This window comes from Strongylocentrotus purpuratus, unplaced genomic scaffold (genome assembly GCF_000002235.5).
Source record: "Strongylocentrotus purpuratus isolate Spur 01 unplaced genomic scaffold, Spur_5.0 spur5_contig_847, whole genome shotgun sequence".
Lineage (NCBI taxonomy): Eukaryota > Metazoa > Echinodermata > Echinoidea > Camarodonta > Strongylocentrotidae > Strongylocentrotus > Strongylocentrotus purpuratus.
The window spans coordinates 1,407,121-1,423,121 of NW_022145554.1; the positions used below are offsets into that span (position 1 = coordinate 1,407,121).

General features: G+C 37.7%; 1 protein-coding gene across 2 annotated transcripts in view; it reads right to left on the reverse strand.

The window, feature by feature from the left end:
- Positions 1-1,704: 1,704 nt before the first annotated feature.
- LOC115918867 (lateral signaling target protein 2 homolog) overlaps positions 1,705-16,001 on the reverse strand; it is a 34,393-nt gene continuing 20,096 nt past the window's right edge. Inside the window, exons 6-12 of one of the 2 annotated variants that reach the window (XM_030992832.1) lie at positions 11,287-11,376; positions 10,653-10,754; positions 8,711-10,180; positions 7,772-7,923; positions 7,005-7,355; positions 6,525-6,628; positions 1,705-5,322 (exon numbers count right to left, since the gene is read on the reverse strand). In XM_030992832.1, the coding sequence (XP_030848692.1) occupies positions 5,206-5,322; positions 6,525-6,628; positions 7,005-7,355; positions 7,772-7,923; positions 8,711-10,180; positions 10,653-10,754; positions 11,287-11,376 (2,386 nt within the window). In that variant the 3' untranslated portion in view covers positions 1,705-5,205. The remainder of the gene's footprint in view (positions 5,323-6,524; positions 6,629-7,004; positions 7,356-7,771; positions 7,924-8,710; positions 10,181-10,652; positions 10,755-11,286; positions 11,377-16,001) is intronic. The other variant, XM_030992840.1, reaches the window with a different exon arrangement.

Genomic DNA, 16,001 nt, shown 5'->3' on the forward strand with positions numbered 1-16,001 from the left:
TTGTAAGGAATCACTATCACCCCATTTTTCAAAATTTCCCAAAACTTTGTAATACCTTTAAAGTCATGAGATAATATGATCTAGATAACATTTTATTTTGAAAGAATTTTAAAAGATGACAGTTTTCCCAAAGCTTATTTTGTTGGTAGGTATATGGGAATGCGTCGGGTATATTGTCAGGTGTCATCAAATCATAAGAATTTATATTTTTATGTAGAATATTTAGTAGAATATTTATATAATATTGACTGGCCTTGAGGGAGATACCACATATATTGCCCAAGCTAGACTCATATTGCCCCAAGTAAAAAACGAGGGCAATATGGGTCTTGTGAGGGCAATATATGTGGTATCTACCGAAAGTTAAGCCAGTCAATATTTTTATTGTTATCCAAATCAGACATCTAGAGCAAATACATAAATCAACCATGACAATCTCAAAGAACTGAACAAACTTTGTCAACCAGCAGCGCTTGACAAAATTTTCGATACAATGCAAACAGTGTGATTATTACGTCACAACAGAGTGCACGCAAAGTGCGCAGGTTTAATAGATGCGCAATGAAATTGACAAAATACAGCGCTGTCAATATGAGACTATATTTTCACTCATCTCTACATGCAAAGTCTATACGGGCAGAGAGACCAAGGAAAATACAAAGAATATACCCTTCCGTTCCCTCTGCTTATAAAAACTAGGGCAATACGGTTTTGTAAATGACCAGCTCAGATGTCTGATACGGGTTATAATGGCAAAGAATGCCCAATCTACTAATTTGTTGAATTCATAGTAATGGTGACGTATGCATGTGGAGAAATAGTCCAGAATCTTGTTGGCTTTATCCTATTTCGTGATCTCTCCCCTACCTGCTGCTAGCCGAAGATGGCCTAGCTGATCAACAAATTCCATAACTTGTTTTGCAAGGGGGCATATGAATTTGAGATGACCACATCTTGGACAAGCAGCAGGTAGGAGGAAGATCAAAGGGAATTGCTCTTAAAATAGTAATCGGCTAAATTATGGACTAGTGAGAAGAGAAACATGTCCAATTCTACCATTTCATCTCCAAATATCATATCAACTGTTGAGAACCAGAAAGAATGTGTTTAAATGATGTGAGTTAATGACTCTTGCCCTGAATGGATGAGTATAGGGCTTGATTACACATTCTTTTCATTGTCCCCCATATTATATCATGCCTCTCCCTCCTTTTAATTTCTCATTTCTCTCCTCACCCCCCCCCCCCCCACCCCTCCCTCTCTCTACATCCTTTTTTATTGTTGTACCCATATTCTATCTTCTCTCTTTTTCTTTTAATGTCTCATTTTTCTCCTCACCCCTCCCTCTCTCATTACACAATCATTCCTCTCTAACCCTGTCTACCTCCATTTTTCTTCTATTTAACCCCCAAAACATGTACAACATCATTTGTACCTATATTAATTAAAGGTCATAAATTAATCTCTAGCATCTGTCTATCAGTTCTAAAACATGCAATCAATTTTTATTAAGATGATTTTTTTTCTTCTTCAAATTTCCGTTCTCCATGGATTCATAAGATCTACACAAAAGAATCTGATAAGAAGCCAGTCTGAAATCACCAAGGGATGCTGGCTTTCTTTTAAAAAAAAAAAAAAAAATTTAGAAGAAAAAAACACACCACAGAGTAAAACATTGAAATAGAAACACAACAAATCAATTAGTAATTTCTCTTTGATCATTATTAGTTTATTGCAACATAATACTGTACAAAGATTGAAGCAGAAGACATGCAAAAGACTTGGATAGCAAGCCAAAGTAGCAGTTTGTTATCCTCATTTAGTCAAAGGAACTTCCAAATACAGAGTGAAAATACAGAGTGATCAGCCTAGCATGTTATATGACACTCAAAATCATAAATGAAAACACAAGAGTTATCATATTAAAAGCAGAATAATCTTTGAGATGTTTTGTACATTCAAAAGAAACGCACATTTCCCAATTAATCCAATTTATCAATTATGACAGTGAGGAATAAGTTTATATCGGTTCAAAACTGCCCAGTTTAATTCAATTAAGAATCAACATGGTAGTTTTGCACATGATCATAACAGATAAAAGTATATTGAAAAATTACAGAATTTGTTCTTTGTTGCATAATCTGTTGCCAGCAACATGACCACAACCTTCATCAATAAATCAATCAATTGAATATTTTAATAAACATTACGGCGACAAATGAAGTATATTCTCAAAAAAATATGGCCAAGACGTCAGGAAGACAAAGCAATACAAAATTTATACACTTAATTAATTTCCTTATTTATTAACATTAAAACAAATTATAAATTCTAGAGAAACGAACCCACAAAAACCTTTTTCATTTACATGGCAGTAAAAGTACGAACCAAAGAAGTGTCAGAAAGCAAGAATTTAAAATGTAGAAAAACTTCCAATTTTGTCCATGTCCCTTTTCCTTTTGATTTTCAAACAAGAATTGCAAAATTGATTGAATACATTTAACTTGAGAAAAAAAAGAGTTCTCCAACTATCCTGAATATCATTCCTCTGGCAAACTTTTCCCTCTCTTCAAAATTTGATATTCTTCCTCACAAATCCTTACAGGCACACAAGAAAAAAAATAAACCGATAACTTCAGCCGAATGGGGTAGCAATCGGGTAAATATCTCAAACAAACAAACAATCAAACAAACAAACAAACAAACAAGGAGATCAAACAAAACATCTGAATACATACAAGGTGTGGTGTAGATACAAAAAAACATTAATTCAGCTAGCTATTTGGACTACATTGTGATGAACTATTTCTTAGTCTAGCACTATGCAACTAGGTATGAACAAAAAAATGCATTTCAAATAACTCAACAATGTAACTCTTCAGCAAATTGTGGGCAAAAAAAGTCACATGAATAAATTAAAAGTAACAAGCTGGAAATCAATCGTGGTATATTAAAGAAAGCACATACATGTATAAGTAAAAAAAAAACAAGTAGCACTAAACCAAGGGAAATATGAGAAGAAAAATATGCATTTTTCAGCTATGTAGTGTGTAGCACACATGATGACGGAAATAAGTGTTTCTGCTATATGCATTAAAAGCAAGGTATATTGTACACGTATGAAAGGGAGCACATAAAATACAATGCAAGACAGTATATACATTCACATAAGTAGTTAAAGCCAGAAAATGAGATTTAAACAAAAATTCAAAACAATAATATAATTATGCAATTGTGGCAATTCTAGAGCTCTCTGTCATTGAATTTGAATTGGTAGAGTTGGAAAACAACACCTTTTTTCAACCAGCCCTCACAGATAATACGGAAACTGATTATTTTATTCCACATTTGTTGCAAAATAAATTGTTGCTCAAAGCAAAAGAAATATTCTCTTGTATCTAATTTCACTCTTGAATTTTGTCAACTTCATGATTATTGTTTTTCAGGCGGTGTTAAACATGACTATTAAAAAAAGTAAGATATGAAAATTATGAATGTTATTTTACTATGCCCAGTTTTATTTTCAAAGAATTGTTTCTACTTTTTTCTTCTACAATAACAGTTTAGTTGAATAACTCTCTTACTTGCACACTGGATCAATATCAAAATGATATTCATGAAAAAGCAGATTCCACAAGGCAGTACTTAGCATATACAATGTACAAACTACAATGTCACATTAAATACTACTTTTAGGCCAAGAGAGAAACACACAAATGTTCGGATCTAACGTCTTTGGTCCCATAGTCATACGGTAGTGAAGGCTCTTTCTCTAAACAATCTTATTTGACCATTCAAGCTACCATCTACCACCTACTAAAGCGAAACAAAATTTTGATGTATTTCTTTTCCCTTAATGCTCTTTTTGACATATTTGGCTCACGGCTTTGAAGCAGTCAATCAACCACATCAAAAACACTTATGAAGTACAAATGGGAGAAATATCTTACAAATGAGACAAAAGTTGCAGAATGTAGGCTCAGAATGTTAATTACATGATAAAAATATGTACTTTTATAGGACCACTGCTATATGAGTGTCACCACCTCCTCCCCCTCCCCCTTCTAAAAAAAATGACAGGACATAACGGGTACTGCACATTACAATCACAAGAACCTATTAGTTTCAATAAAAGTCAGCCTCAAATGCCTTTTTTTTTTCTCAGGTTGGTATTTTCACCATACATAGATAAATTGTCAAATATATATATATATTTTGTACAAATAAGTAAAATACATTGCACTTCAATATATGGATGATGTACACATGTTTATGAGTTTGTCTGATTGATAGCATTGGATCAATTAGCAGCAGAGAGACATATATCAAGTTTGGCATGATATTGCAAGCATCTTTCAGGGATTCCTCTCTCAATCAAATCTCTGCTAGGAATGATTCAAACCACTGGGGACCATCATGGAGCGTAGAAACTTTCTTTCCAGTTATCAAAATCAAAATCAATTTTCAATAACTTCAAATCAAGATACACCAAGAGAGTCCTGCAGTGGTCAGAATGTGCCTGTCACATCAGCATACAAGATTGGAGGAGTAACTGAAGAAGACGGTTCCAGTCAATCGCGAAGACGACGTGTGCTGATATCCTTAGTGTCTTCTGAGAGGACCACTGGCTTCAGCATGTTGGTGAGACCGTTACTTTCTTCCAGTTTTTGAAGTCACAAGCTTAGCGCATCTTGCACTTGTTCTACACCAGATAGTTGTAATGAGCATTCTGCAACGTTGTGCTGTCAAGAGCATGTCTATAGGAATGGTTTCCAAATATTGTCTGGCAGCAGTTGGTCGTGAGTGACAAAGAGGTCGATTACAACTCCGACTAGCTATTATAGACTATGGTCAGTGAAGACATGGAATCATACATAGCAACAGTTGCAGTTTCTTGACTAACTTCAATCAACTTGTCGAAATAGAGTCGCATTCAGCATCAGCTACGATGACTAACCTCAGCTGACTATGGTCAGTGTTGACATAGAGTCACAAGTAGCAATGCTTACAAACTCTGATTTCAGTCAGCAATGGTCAGTGTTGGAATGTAGCCATATCATGCATCGGACATCCTCTAACTTTAGTTGACTATGGTCAGTGTTGATATGGAATCACGGTAGCATGAGCTGAACTCTGACTAGCTTGAGCCAACTACAGGCAGTGTTGAAATGGATGCCCATGTAGCACGTCATTCGCTGACTATGGTCAGTGTTGAAATGGAGTCACATGGTACATGTAGCATCTATTACACACTCTGACTGGCTTTGTCTGTCCGTAGCGGGGTAGGGGTACAGAGTTGGCCGAACATCTAGCACAGAATATCTGAAGCAGACAGAAACAAAAGAACAAAATAAAATAATTAAACATCTCCCATAGAGTGAGAGCATTGTGATGTCTTGCTCTAAAAAAGAAGGAAAAAAACAAGGCTCTCTAGAGAGAAAATATTCAGGAAATATTTATCCATCATCGATTATTTAAGGATGAAATTCTTTTTTAAAATTAAAAACATGATATAATTTTCATTGTAAAAGTAACTACAAAGCATATTTGACCTACAGAGCTGGAAATTTTTCATGTGCTTTACACTATATAATATAAAAAAATGTATAATACTTCAAAGAAATGCGGTTACAAAAAGCGAATTTGGGGGCTGGTGACAGAGCTTGTGATGATAGTGATTGGAGGTGGTGTTAGTAATAGTAGAGGGCTAGAGCAGAGATGCCAACCTTCTTCAACGAAAAAAAGTATTCTTAAGAGGAAAAAACAGTATTTTAGGACAAAAAACAGTATTTTTGAAAAAATCTCTCAACTTAACATATCGCCTAATCGAGCAGCTTAAAAAACCCGGCAGTACCACGTATACGTACCCGGATCGGAGTGCGACGTGCATAGTGCATACATTACACGTGGGTTGTTCGCAATGTGCGCAGTTTGGGGCCCGTATCACCATCCTGCGTGTATCATTTGAAGATGTAGGTGCATAATACACTTACGACACAAAGCCCATGATCAGAAATTAAGACAAATATCATTAAAAAAAAATTAAAAAATAAATAAAAAAAAACGTAACAAAACATTCAAAAAACGTACTGCTGTATTGATAGCGAAAAAACGGAACAAATACGGCATAAACGGAACAGTTGGCATCTCTGCTAGAGGCAGTGATAAAGGTGGTGGTTTTACTGGCTGTGATTATGATGTCGGTGAAGGCCACAGTTGTGATGGTAATATAGGAGGTAGTAGTGGCGGCTATGATGATCTTGGTGGTAGTAGTGATGAAGGTGGTGGTGGTGGTAATGGTGGTAATGGTGATAATGGTAATAGTAATAGTATAAATGCTACTGTTGTGATAGTAGTATAGGAGGTAGTGGTGGAGGCAATGATGCTCTTGGTGGTGATGGTGGTGGGAGTAATGGTATAAGTGATAGTTGTACGAGTGATGATGGTATTAGCAGTTGTAAAGACTGAGGCGATTAATAAGGTGGTAGGGAGGTTGAGATCAAGCATGCAAACACAATCCTTACCTGGCCACAATTCCTGCAGTGATGTTTCCTACGAAGCACGGTGAAGGAGGATCTGCAGGCCAGGCATTCATCACTGGTCTCATCAGGCATCCATAGAGGTGGGTCTGACCAGGAAAGTAAAGAACCCTTAGTAAGATACATCTAGACCAGACCCAGGACTGGTCAACTGACATCTTTAGAAGTGTAGGCATCGAATAATCCTAAGGCCTCATTGCATTTTGTTGTGACCGTAGCTGTGATACCCATCTCAAAATGACAAAGCTGATCCCCAATTACATTTAATATGACAAAATGATCTGGCACATGCATAATTACAAATGATATGAATTACTTGGCGATATTTATAGTATATATACTTATGATCATTATAAAATTGAAATGTTTACATGAATGAATGATTTTGCAGATGGTTAACGAAATGTAAAATTGATAAAAAACATGCAATTTAAGTCCTCAGGGAAACATCATCTCTCAACTCACCATCATAATTAGACCTCCTACTCCTGTGTGAAGAGTTACTTCTATGCCTGTGCCTCTCGCGTCCCTCTGATCCTGCGCCCTGTCTGCTGCCCTCTGCTGCCCTGCCTGATCGATGGCTTCCGCTGCTACTCCCACCTCTGTCCGGCCTCACAGATGCCACCGAGTTGCTTGCCGTGGAAGGGGGAGCAGCGCACTGTTCAGGGTCAGGGTTTGACGTCGAGGTTGACGGGGTCGGAGAGGTGAAGACAGAGTCGTCTGCAGCCATGGGGTTGCAGGAGGTCACCTCAAAGACGGTCTTGAGGATGCTGCGAAGATCACTGGCAAAGTTGGTCTGCAGCTGATCAGCAACACCTGCGGGTCAAAGAGGACACTTGACTTTAGGAATCTAATCTTCTGTAGGGTGAACCAGGAAACCTGTGCTTCATTTATAAATCCTACCCCAAAACATGCCTAAATTAGTTAAATTCAAGAAAAAATCTGATAAATTGCTGCCTGGCTCTTAGATATATTTTACAAGATTTGTACAGTACACTATAAAGTGAATAGCGATATTCTGAAACATTCTATTTCTCACTCAGATGTACTGCAGTGAATAACATTCAAGCATGATGCACAAGAAATAGAAAATGGCCGATACAATAAGGCCTGTTGTGCTTACTCTCTGCATTCTATATTCATTTCGAAAACATATTAACTTATTAACTTTGGAGCTACTGCTTGTAGGTTAAATCCTAACTCTTTGGTTTCACGCTTTGAACATTTCTTACCTGCAATGCAGACAAAGAGTCTATGGACAAGGTCACTTGAACTCCTGAACTGTGACCTGACCTTTTGCCTGGCAGCCAGCTCTGCGGCCTGAATGGCCATTTTGATCTCCTGCTCGTCATTGTTCTCAGATATCAGCGAGTTTGTGTCACTACTGTTAATGAAAGGAACAAATAAGGGACAAGTTATACAGACAGCTAGATATGAATTCATGTTACAAGTACAACAGTTCATTTCAGCTCCACCCTTTATACTTAACCCTTTCGCGACAATCATTCACATCATTCCGCAAGCAAAACCTTGAGGATACTACATGTGTACTTCATTCATTATTTTTGGTGGGTGGTGTAAGACACAAATCAATGAAAACAGTTATTGATAGCAGATAACTTGGGGAAAAAATGAATTAAATATTTGTCTACAGCATCAACGAGGGAAAAAATTCTGTTTAGGAGCACTACCCAAATTTCTTGGGGACCTAACTCCTTACAGTAAGGAATAGAGTGAATCCTTTCAGATAGCTGGATATGATCTCTTAGGGCAACAGGCAGTAAATGCAAATCGTGATAACCATGGAAATAAAAGATGTTGGAATTTACAATGTGTGCTAATAGTACTGGAGGTGTTTCACAAAGATCCAAAGCTGAACTTATCTCTAAGTTGATAACAATTATTGAAAGCCATTAGAATCTATGAAAATATGTTGTAAAAGTTATTTTAAAAGGCATAGAACGTTGATTCAAATCATTCATATTTTCTATTATCAAGGAGATTTTATGTTCTTGATGTGGAATTTATAAAAAGTCTAAAATACTTGAATTTTCATTTTTGAATATATTTTATTTAAAGGCTACAAATGGCTCTTCATAATTTTTAAGTTCAACTTAGGATCTTTGTGAAACACCCCCCTGTCCTGGTGAAGGATGATCCTGTTTTCTCACCTGTCATCTGATTCCCATTTGTAATCCGTATCCCTGTCTCCGTCATCAAACCCATGTCCAGAGGAACAACACGATGAACAGCATGAGGAGGAGGAGGAAGGTGAAGAGGACAGATCACTGGACTCCTCTCCATCAGATCCAGACATCACCTGAGGGCGGACTATCCCCCTGCTGCCCGTCACGCGGTTCAGTGCGCTTGGTAGGGTATCTCCTGAATGAGAGTGGGGCGTCTGGGGATGCGACCCTCCGAAGAGTGGCAGTCTGAAGGACGGCTCACTACGAGAAGGTCTGACCGTGACGTGCGTCTGGATGCTAGGGTCAGCGGTGGTCTGTGCTGAGGGGTCCACAGATATGCTCGAGTCGCTGTGACGACTCATGACTGCAGGCATCTGGGGTGTCGGTACCATTGGCTCACCAGGTATTCTTTGGGTGGAGTTGCCAACGGTGCCTGTGGTGTTGAGTTCAGTGCTGGGTTTACCCTTTCCAAACATGGGGAAGCTGGTGTTGAAGTCCATGGCTATCCTGGAAGAATTGCTTTGATGGGCACTTTTAAGGGGGTTGTTCTCTTTGGAGGTGAGAACGATGAGTTCGCTGTGCTGCATCTCGACGATGACCATGTTATTCTCATTGCTCTCACTGAGTTCTTCTTTGGAATTGGCAATTGATCCATGACTGGGACTAGCTGAAGGTGAAGCAATGTCACTCAAAGGGTATGATGTCTGAAGCTCTTGAAGGTACAACTCCATTAAATCTCCGTTGGGTGCTGAGCCCAGTCCACTGTCATTTCGCTTCAACACTCTCGGGTTGTTCTCAGAAAATCCTTCTCTCCTAGAGGAATTGTCTGATGCAGCTCTTTCGCGGGGGGAAATTCCACAATTTCTTGAAGTTCTTTTGGTCAGTCTTGGAGACGAGTCGACGCTACGAGATGAAAGGCAGCCATCATGAAACTGCCCACTGTCCTCTAACCCAGCATCACTTGGCTGACTTGAATTCCTTCTCCGCTTGATGCACTTGCAAGTCTCGCCACCAGCAAAACCATCCAAAGAATCGGGGCTCATCTTGGGTGACATCACTCCCAGTGAATTTCGCGAACACTTTCTGATGCGGACAGCCCGGAACTCTCCCGAGCTCTCCGTATTCACTGCACCTGGAATGTCTATGGCGTCATCCACCGAACAACGATGGCTGGAATCGCTGGCTTTCCTTCGCACGCTCATCATCCTACTGTCCTCTGGTGTAAGAGAAAGCATGCTACTACACATAGTATCACAGTCCGTCACACAGCTACTACAAGGTGATAGTCTACAAGCCGCCTCGTCATGGTAATGACCATCTCTACTCTGCGAGTGTCGGTCACGGAATGAAAGCTGGTCCAGTTCTCGCTCGATGTCTTCCCATGATTCCTTGGAGCTACACAGCGCCCTCTCCAGGAGGTGGAGCTCCTCCTCTGAGAGCGTCTGCAGCAGCTCACTGTATGCCACAATCAAAAAGAAAAGTAGCTCTTTAATCTTTCTTTGGTCATTAAAATCAGACAAACAATATGATACTAGGTTAAACATCACATCAAAGGTTATTTCTCCCCTTCTATCCAAGCATTCTATTCTATCATTCATATGTCTATTGGGTATAATCTTAATGTTCAAATAACTTGCATTTTCCACTAATCATTTTGAGCTTAGTGTCCAAATCTCTCAGAGCAACCCAGAAAAGGGCTTCACCTAGGATGTTTTATTAGCAGTGAGACTGGGGACATATTTTTTGTTCCTTTAGTTATTTTACGCCACGCTCTTGGAAGCATAACATGTTCCTTCAACAGAAAGCCTCCTGGTTCAGCCCTGTGTTCATACTCACATGACAGCGTCCTTCTTACAGGCTACGCCACTAACAGTGCTCTCATTGTGCAAGTGTGAATAAAGTCAAACAATGATGAATGTGAACATACCTGATTTTGATGAGGAGATTCTGGAAGGGTCTAAAAAGTTCAGAGATCTGTGAGGCAGGCTTGGCCATGTTGAGGGGACCATCGGAAAATGTCACCAACCCACTGTGTTACAAAAAACAAAAAAACATTACATTACAATCTTTAATCAAATAAGTTTCCCAAATTTCACAACACTTTCGAAAGAGTACTTTAAAAAAATAAACGACTCACTGAACTAGGGAATTCATCCAATTCTTAGAGGTAATATTTTAAATTTTAATTAACGGATTAATTCAATGTGTATTGTATTCAACCCATCGGAAGAATGGATGAGATCTGCCTCCTACTCTATTAAAATCAATTTTGGAAATCCGTTTTTGTTAGGTTACAATGTTTTCAAATTGGGCTCTATCATCTTTTTAATTTACCATACTGATACCATTCTATAAATTTAAAAAAAAACAATATCATTAAACAAAAAGGGAGTGTATTTCCACTTATATCTCATATAACTTATTTACATATTTTTAATTTAATAAAACTGTAAACATTTTGTGAATACAAAACACTGGATCTTTGGTGATATTCCATCAGATTAGTTTATTAGGGGCATCCTTGTTTGTGAATGAAAGTGTTTTTAAGGTAAGATGTTTACCTGACGATGGCGAGCCTTGGTATCGTGAACATCAATCCAGGATCGTAATCATCAATCTGATCTTGGGTAAATAAATTCCTATTCATAGCTCTGGAGAGACAGACGGAAAGAGAGAGAGAGAGAGAGAGAGAGGAAAGGAACATACAGAGAGAAAGTCAGGGTCGAGGAAAGAGAGAGAGAGAGAGAGGGAGACAGACAGACAGACAGATAGAGATACAGAAAGTGAGTAAAAGACAAGAAGGTAAACAGAGAGAGAGAGAGAGAGAGAATTTGATTAAAATCACAAAGCAATAACAGTACACAAACATATTGTGAAAATGACATATCTTGAAATACCAGATGCTTTCAACAGGCTACTATAAAGCTTGTCTACCTTCAATTCAATTTTACATGTACATGTACCAGAAGGTTAGCTGAAAACAGAAAGGTTAATGAATTCTAACGACATTATCCATCCTTAGTGCTTTTATTACTGAACATGAATAAACTTATTGACTGTAATAACATACACGGCTGAGATTATAAGTAGTGCTTTTATTGCGCTACAGATTGATCTACGGACGGAACAGGGACCGCATCAGTGATTTAGGGCATTACGAAGGAACAGATGAATGCATGCATGGATGAAAGCACTGCTGGCTCGTACACTTGCTCGGTCTGTCACGCTCAAATTACCTCCATCGCACAAAGAATCAGTCGGCTAATGTCTGGCTATGGCACATGAAACTACATAATTTCCACAAACTTCATGTAATTACTTCATGCATTTTATGAAGCATATCTTTCTAGGATGTTCAGTGCTTTGTGCATTGCAGCAGCAGGACACATTAGTGTATCATATATTCATATTCTTTCATAACTACAGAATATTAACTATTTTTAAGACAAAATTCTCTGAAAAATTTTCACATTAGCAAAAAGATAATAAAGAAGTATTCTTTTGCAACTTAGGTTATGACAGGAATCTAAGAAAAGACACCACCCCTAAATTATTATTTTTTTTAAATGCTAAATTTCTTGTGGATTGACTAGTAAATTGCAATTCAGACCAATTCATGAACACTGCCACCCCCTTCCCTTAACCCCTACAAGAACACTTTCAACTTTGACATATGATATTTCTTTTGCAATGATGTGAATATCAAGTAGCAATGATGATTTAATTCCAATGTGAAATAAATGATTTTCTAACAAATGATCTTCTTCCATCATTAAAGAATAAATGCCATCTACTTGCAGCTGTAGGCATCTCATGAATTTCCCATGTTTTGTAAACAAAAGAAAACCTTAAAATTAACTACTTAATTAGTGATTTTCAGAGGATTTGCTTGTAGATTTTAATTTAAGCCAACCAATGAGAAAAAGAGAAATACCACCTCCTCTCCTCAACCTCCACAAAATTCCTCCTATTGTACCCTCAACATTTTCTGATCATATTTCATAAAAATCAAGCCCTTCAAGAAAAATGTGCATAATGGAAACTTTTCTAAAGCTGTTGAATTCATGAAATCATAAATGTGAAGGCTTGCATAATGGGAAACAATCATCATGAAAAGCAAAAAAACTCTATAGGCTATTCATGAAGTCAAATTGTATTTTGCTCCCATGGGGCACGATCAGTCCGTGAAAATTCTACAAATACCGTACATTGACAAAGATTGCTTTGAAAACTGAAATGTTTAAATCATTCAAACAGAATTCTAAATTTTTTGTAACTAATGAGGTAATATACACATATATATATAGTCTCATACATGTATGTCTGCATTCGAGATGGCTTACATGATCTGTTTAACAATGAATACCCAGTACAGTTTTAGTGAGAAACTGAGAACTAGCAATATTTTGTAGAGCACTAGTAAAAGCACATGTCTGTGACCATCAAACAGAAAAGTAACGAGCACACATATGGTGAATTTTGAAGAGTAGTTCATTGTACAATCTGCTCTAATCATAGTAAGCGCTTCCTTTCAATAACAAAGTCGGGACAAAGTTAGCTCTATCAAGTGATGTCATATTTATCAGAAAAATATATATTCGATTGTCTGACTGAAGGCTCTAGATCGAGTTACTGCACCCATCGGCCTGTTTTCATTAGCTCAAGTTTGTCCAAAAAAAGACTTGCAGATTTGGATCAGGGGAACTAATATCCCAATAGCAACTATATGTAGCTAAAGTTCCTTCGCCATGAAGACTCAAATCGCACAATATTTAACATCTGCACTTAAGATATGTGATTGTACATGTAGCTCAAGCTAAAGTTGTTTAATAGCCCACACAAACTCATGCTACTTCATAAATCTATTTGACCAGGTAGTAAGTCAGCCAAATCTCAAGTATATATGCATTTAGACTGCACTCATACATGAAGTAGGCCTGTCCTCATCAGCTCCAGTTTTTTCAGACTCTGGATATTATCCCAAAGCTCGGACAGGCCAAATTAGCCTACTATTTCCCAAATAGCGGGAAATTTTGGAAACAAGACCAATATTTCTCTGGATATTTTCTCGACCAAATATCCTGCTAATTGCAACTGCGGGCTGATGAAGAGGCAAATTAGCTGGATAATTTGCAATCTGGATAGATAAAATAGCGGGTTATTTGGCAAACTCGAGCTGATGAAGACAGGCCTACTGTAGCTCAAGCCGATTAATTCCTCATGCAAGAGAGCAATTCTCCACTTGGACTATAAATGGAAATTTAAACTCTTCATTTTGTCAAGAATCTACGTCACGCTTGTTCAGGCTAATGGAGATTCACACCTGATGTGTTATTTTTCACTGGATTCTCTCCTAAGTACTTTATCAGATCTAACGGCATTGATACATGCATATATGGTTGGTTTGTGGTTTTTAGGTCTTTGTGAATTTGTCGTAAACACTTTTGATCAGGTAAACTATTGCATGTTGCTTCGACCGCGGATTCAACTAGAGGCAGAGCACTTTTGGCCTCATTTTATTATCGTTTCACTTAAATGATATCAAAATAGCGGTTACTGTACACGTACACCGTCACCAACCAAAGGAAAAACTAAACATTAACGACAGCAAGACACAAACGTACATGGATAATTAGTCCAAATTATTGTGCAGGTGTACATACATTTTCAGAAAATATAAAACATGACTTTGGTAAGATAAATGCAACTTCCAGAAATATGTGCCCTTCCAACTTCCTCCTTTTGTATGTGTGCTTTTATTTCTCATTTTCCTGTAAAACTTTGTGTTTTTTTTATTATGAAAACATTGCAGCTCTCTTTCGGACAGATAAATGGTTTGACCCAGTAATCCAAAGCAATATACATCCAAAGAATACAACAGTGAGTAATTGAATATCAGCACTCGTAAATGACAAAACATAACCAAATACAGATTTGAAGGGAGAAAATGTCCCACTCACATTTTAAAGCAAATCCTCCCAATAAAAAAAACAAAAAACATATCAACTTTGAACACTCGTTGTTTTGGTTTTGTGTGACCCCTTGATATACATCTATTATTGAATCATGGTTTATAACTTCAATATTTTGCACTCATAAGATCTAAACTATGACGGTGCCATGTAAACACAGCTAGTGACAAGCCTTGACGACCATATTGTCAGGTGACAGTGGAAGGATGTCCAACAACTTTCAAAGCTGAGATGAGGACGATAAGGTCATTCATTAGTAGATTATCAGCCAGCCAGACAGACAAGCATGCTTAACCAATGTACTTGACTTGCTTTGAGCTGAGTCATATGGCAGGGCCACTGGCTATGCATCATTTCAATTTCCACATCACAACAAAATTATAAATTATGCTGGGGGAAACTAATGTATCATAGTCACTGGAATGCCTAATACAGCCTAAAGATACGAACACAATTATTTATGTATGGGACCAGATATTAAAACCTACAGCTTTTTTTTCTTCTATTCCTGGTGTATTTAAGAGTCTAATTTGCTTTTCCCACTTTCAACAAAAGTCTTAAAGGCTGGCTGTCCTAGTTCAGCCAGAAGGGATAAGACCACACAGAGAGGTCACTAACAGGTGGCTATCTCATTAACTCGGCTCTTAATTAATATAAGAAAAAGAGGATCATATGGGGGACTAATAGGCACCGATTCAGGAAGTTTTATATATAGAGGGAGCAAGTAGCTACAAGTAGAACAGTGTGGCTTTAAAAGGTATGGGAACCAAGTGTACACAGGTATTCATTTATATCACTATGTGTATGTGCTGATATCAAAATAGCCTGTATAGCTCTACTCTATCAAATAAAATTCATACCGTCTACCGTATACAGTATTACAGTATCAAACTTGCTGAATAAGCTATCTTTTAATGTTTATCATTATGACTTAGATTTACTACAGTACAGTACCCTTGATGTAGGAGGCACAACTTGTTGACTTCTTGTTCTAGTGATCTCCGACCCTAAAAGGTCAACACTTGAGAACCCTTCATGATATAAAGCAACAGGTGCAATCTTGATGTGTTGGAATTCAAACTGTCTGCCTAGAGGTATGTGCAAAAAATAACCATGGAGATTTGAAATTTGCTCGAGTTTGCTCGACCTCTATTTCATAAAAACTACAGGGTTACTAATAAGGGTAAAAATTGCAAGTGGCTCTCAGGTTTAGGTTTAGGTTTAGGGTTAGGTTTAGAGTTAGATTTATACATGTAGGGTTAGGAAAAGTGTTTGGTCCAGGGTTAAAGTAAGGATCTGGTTAG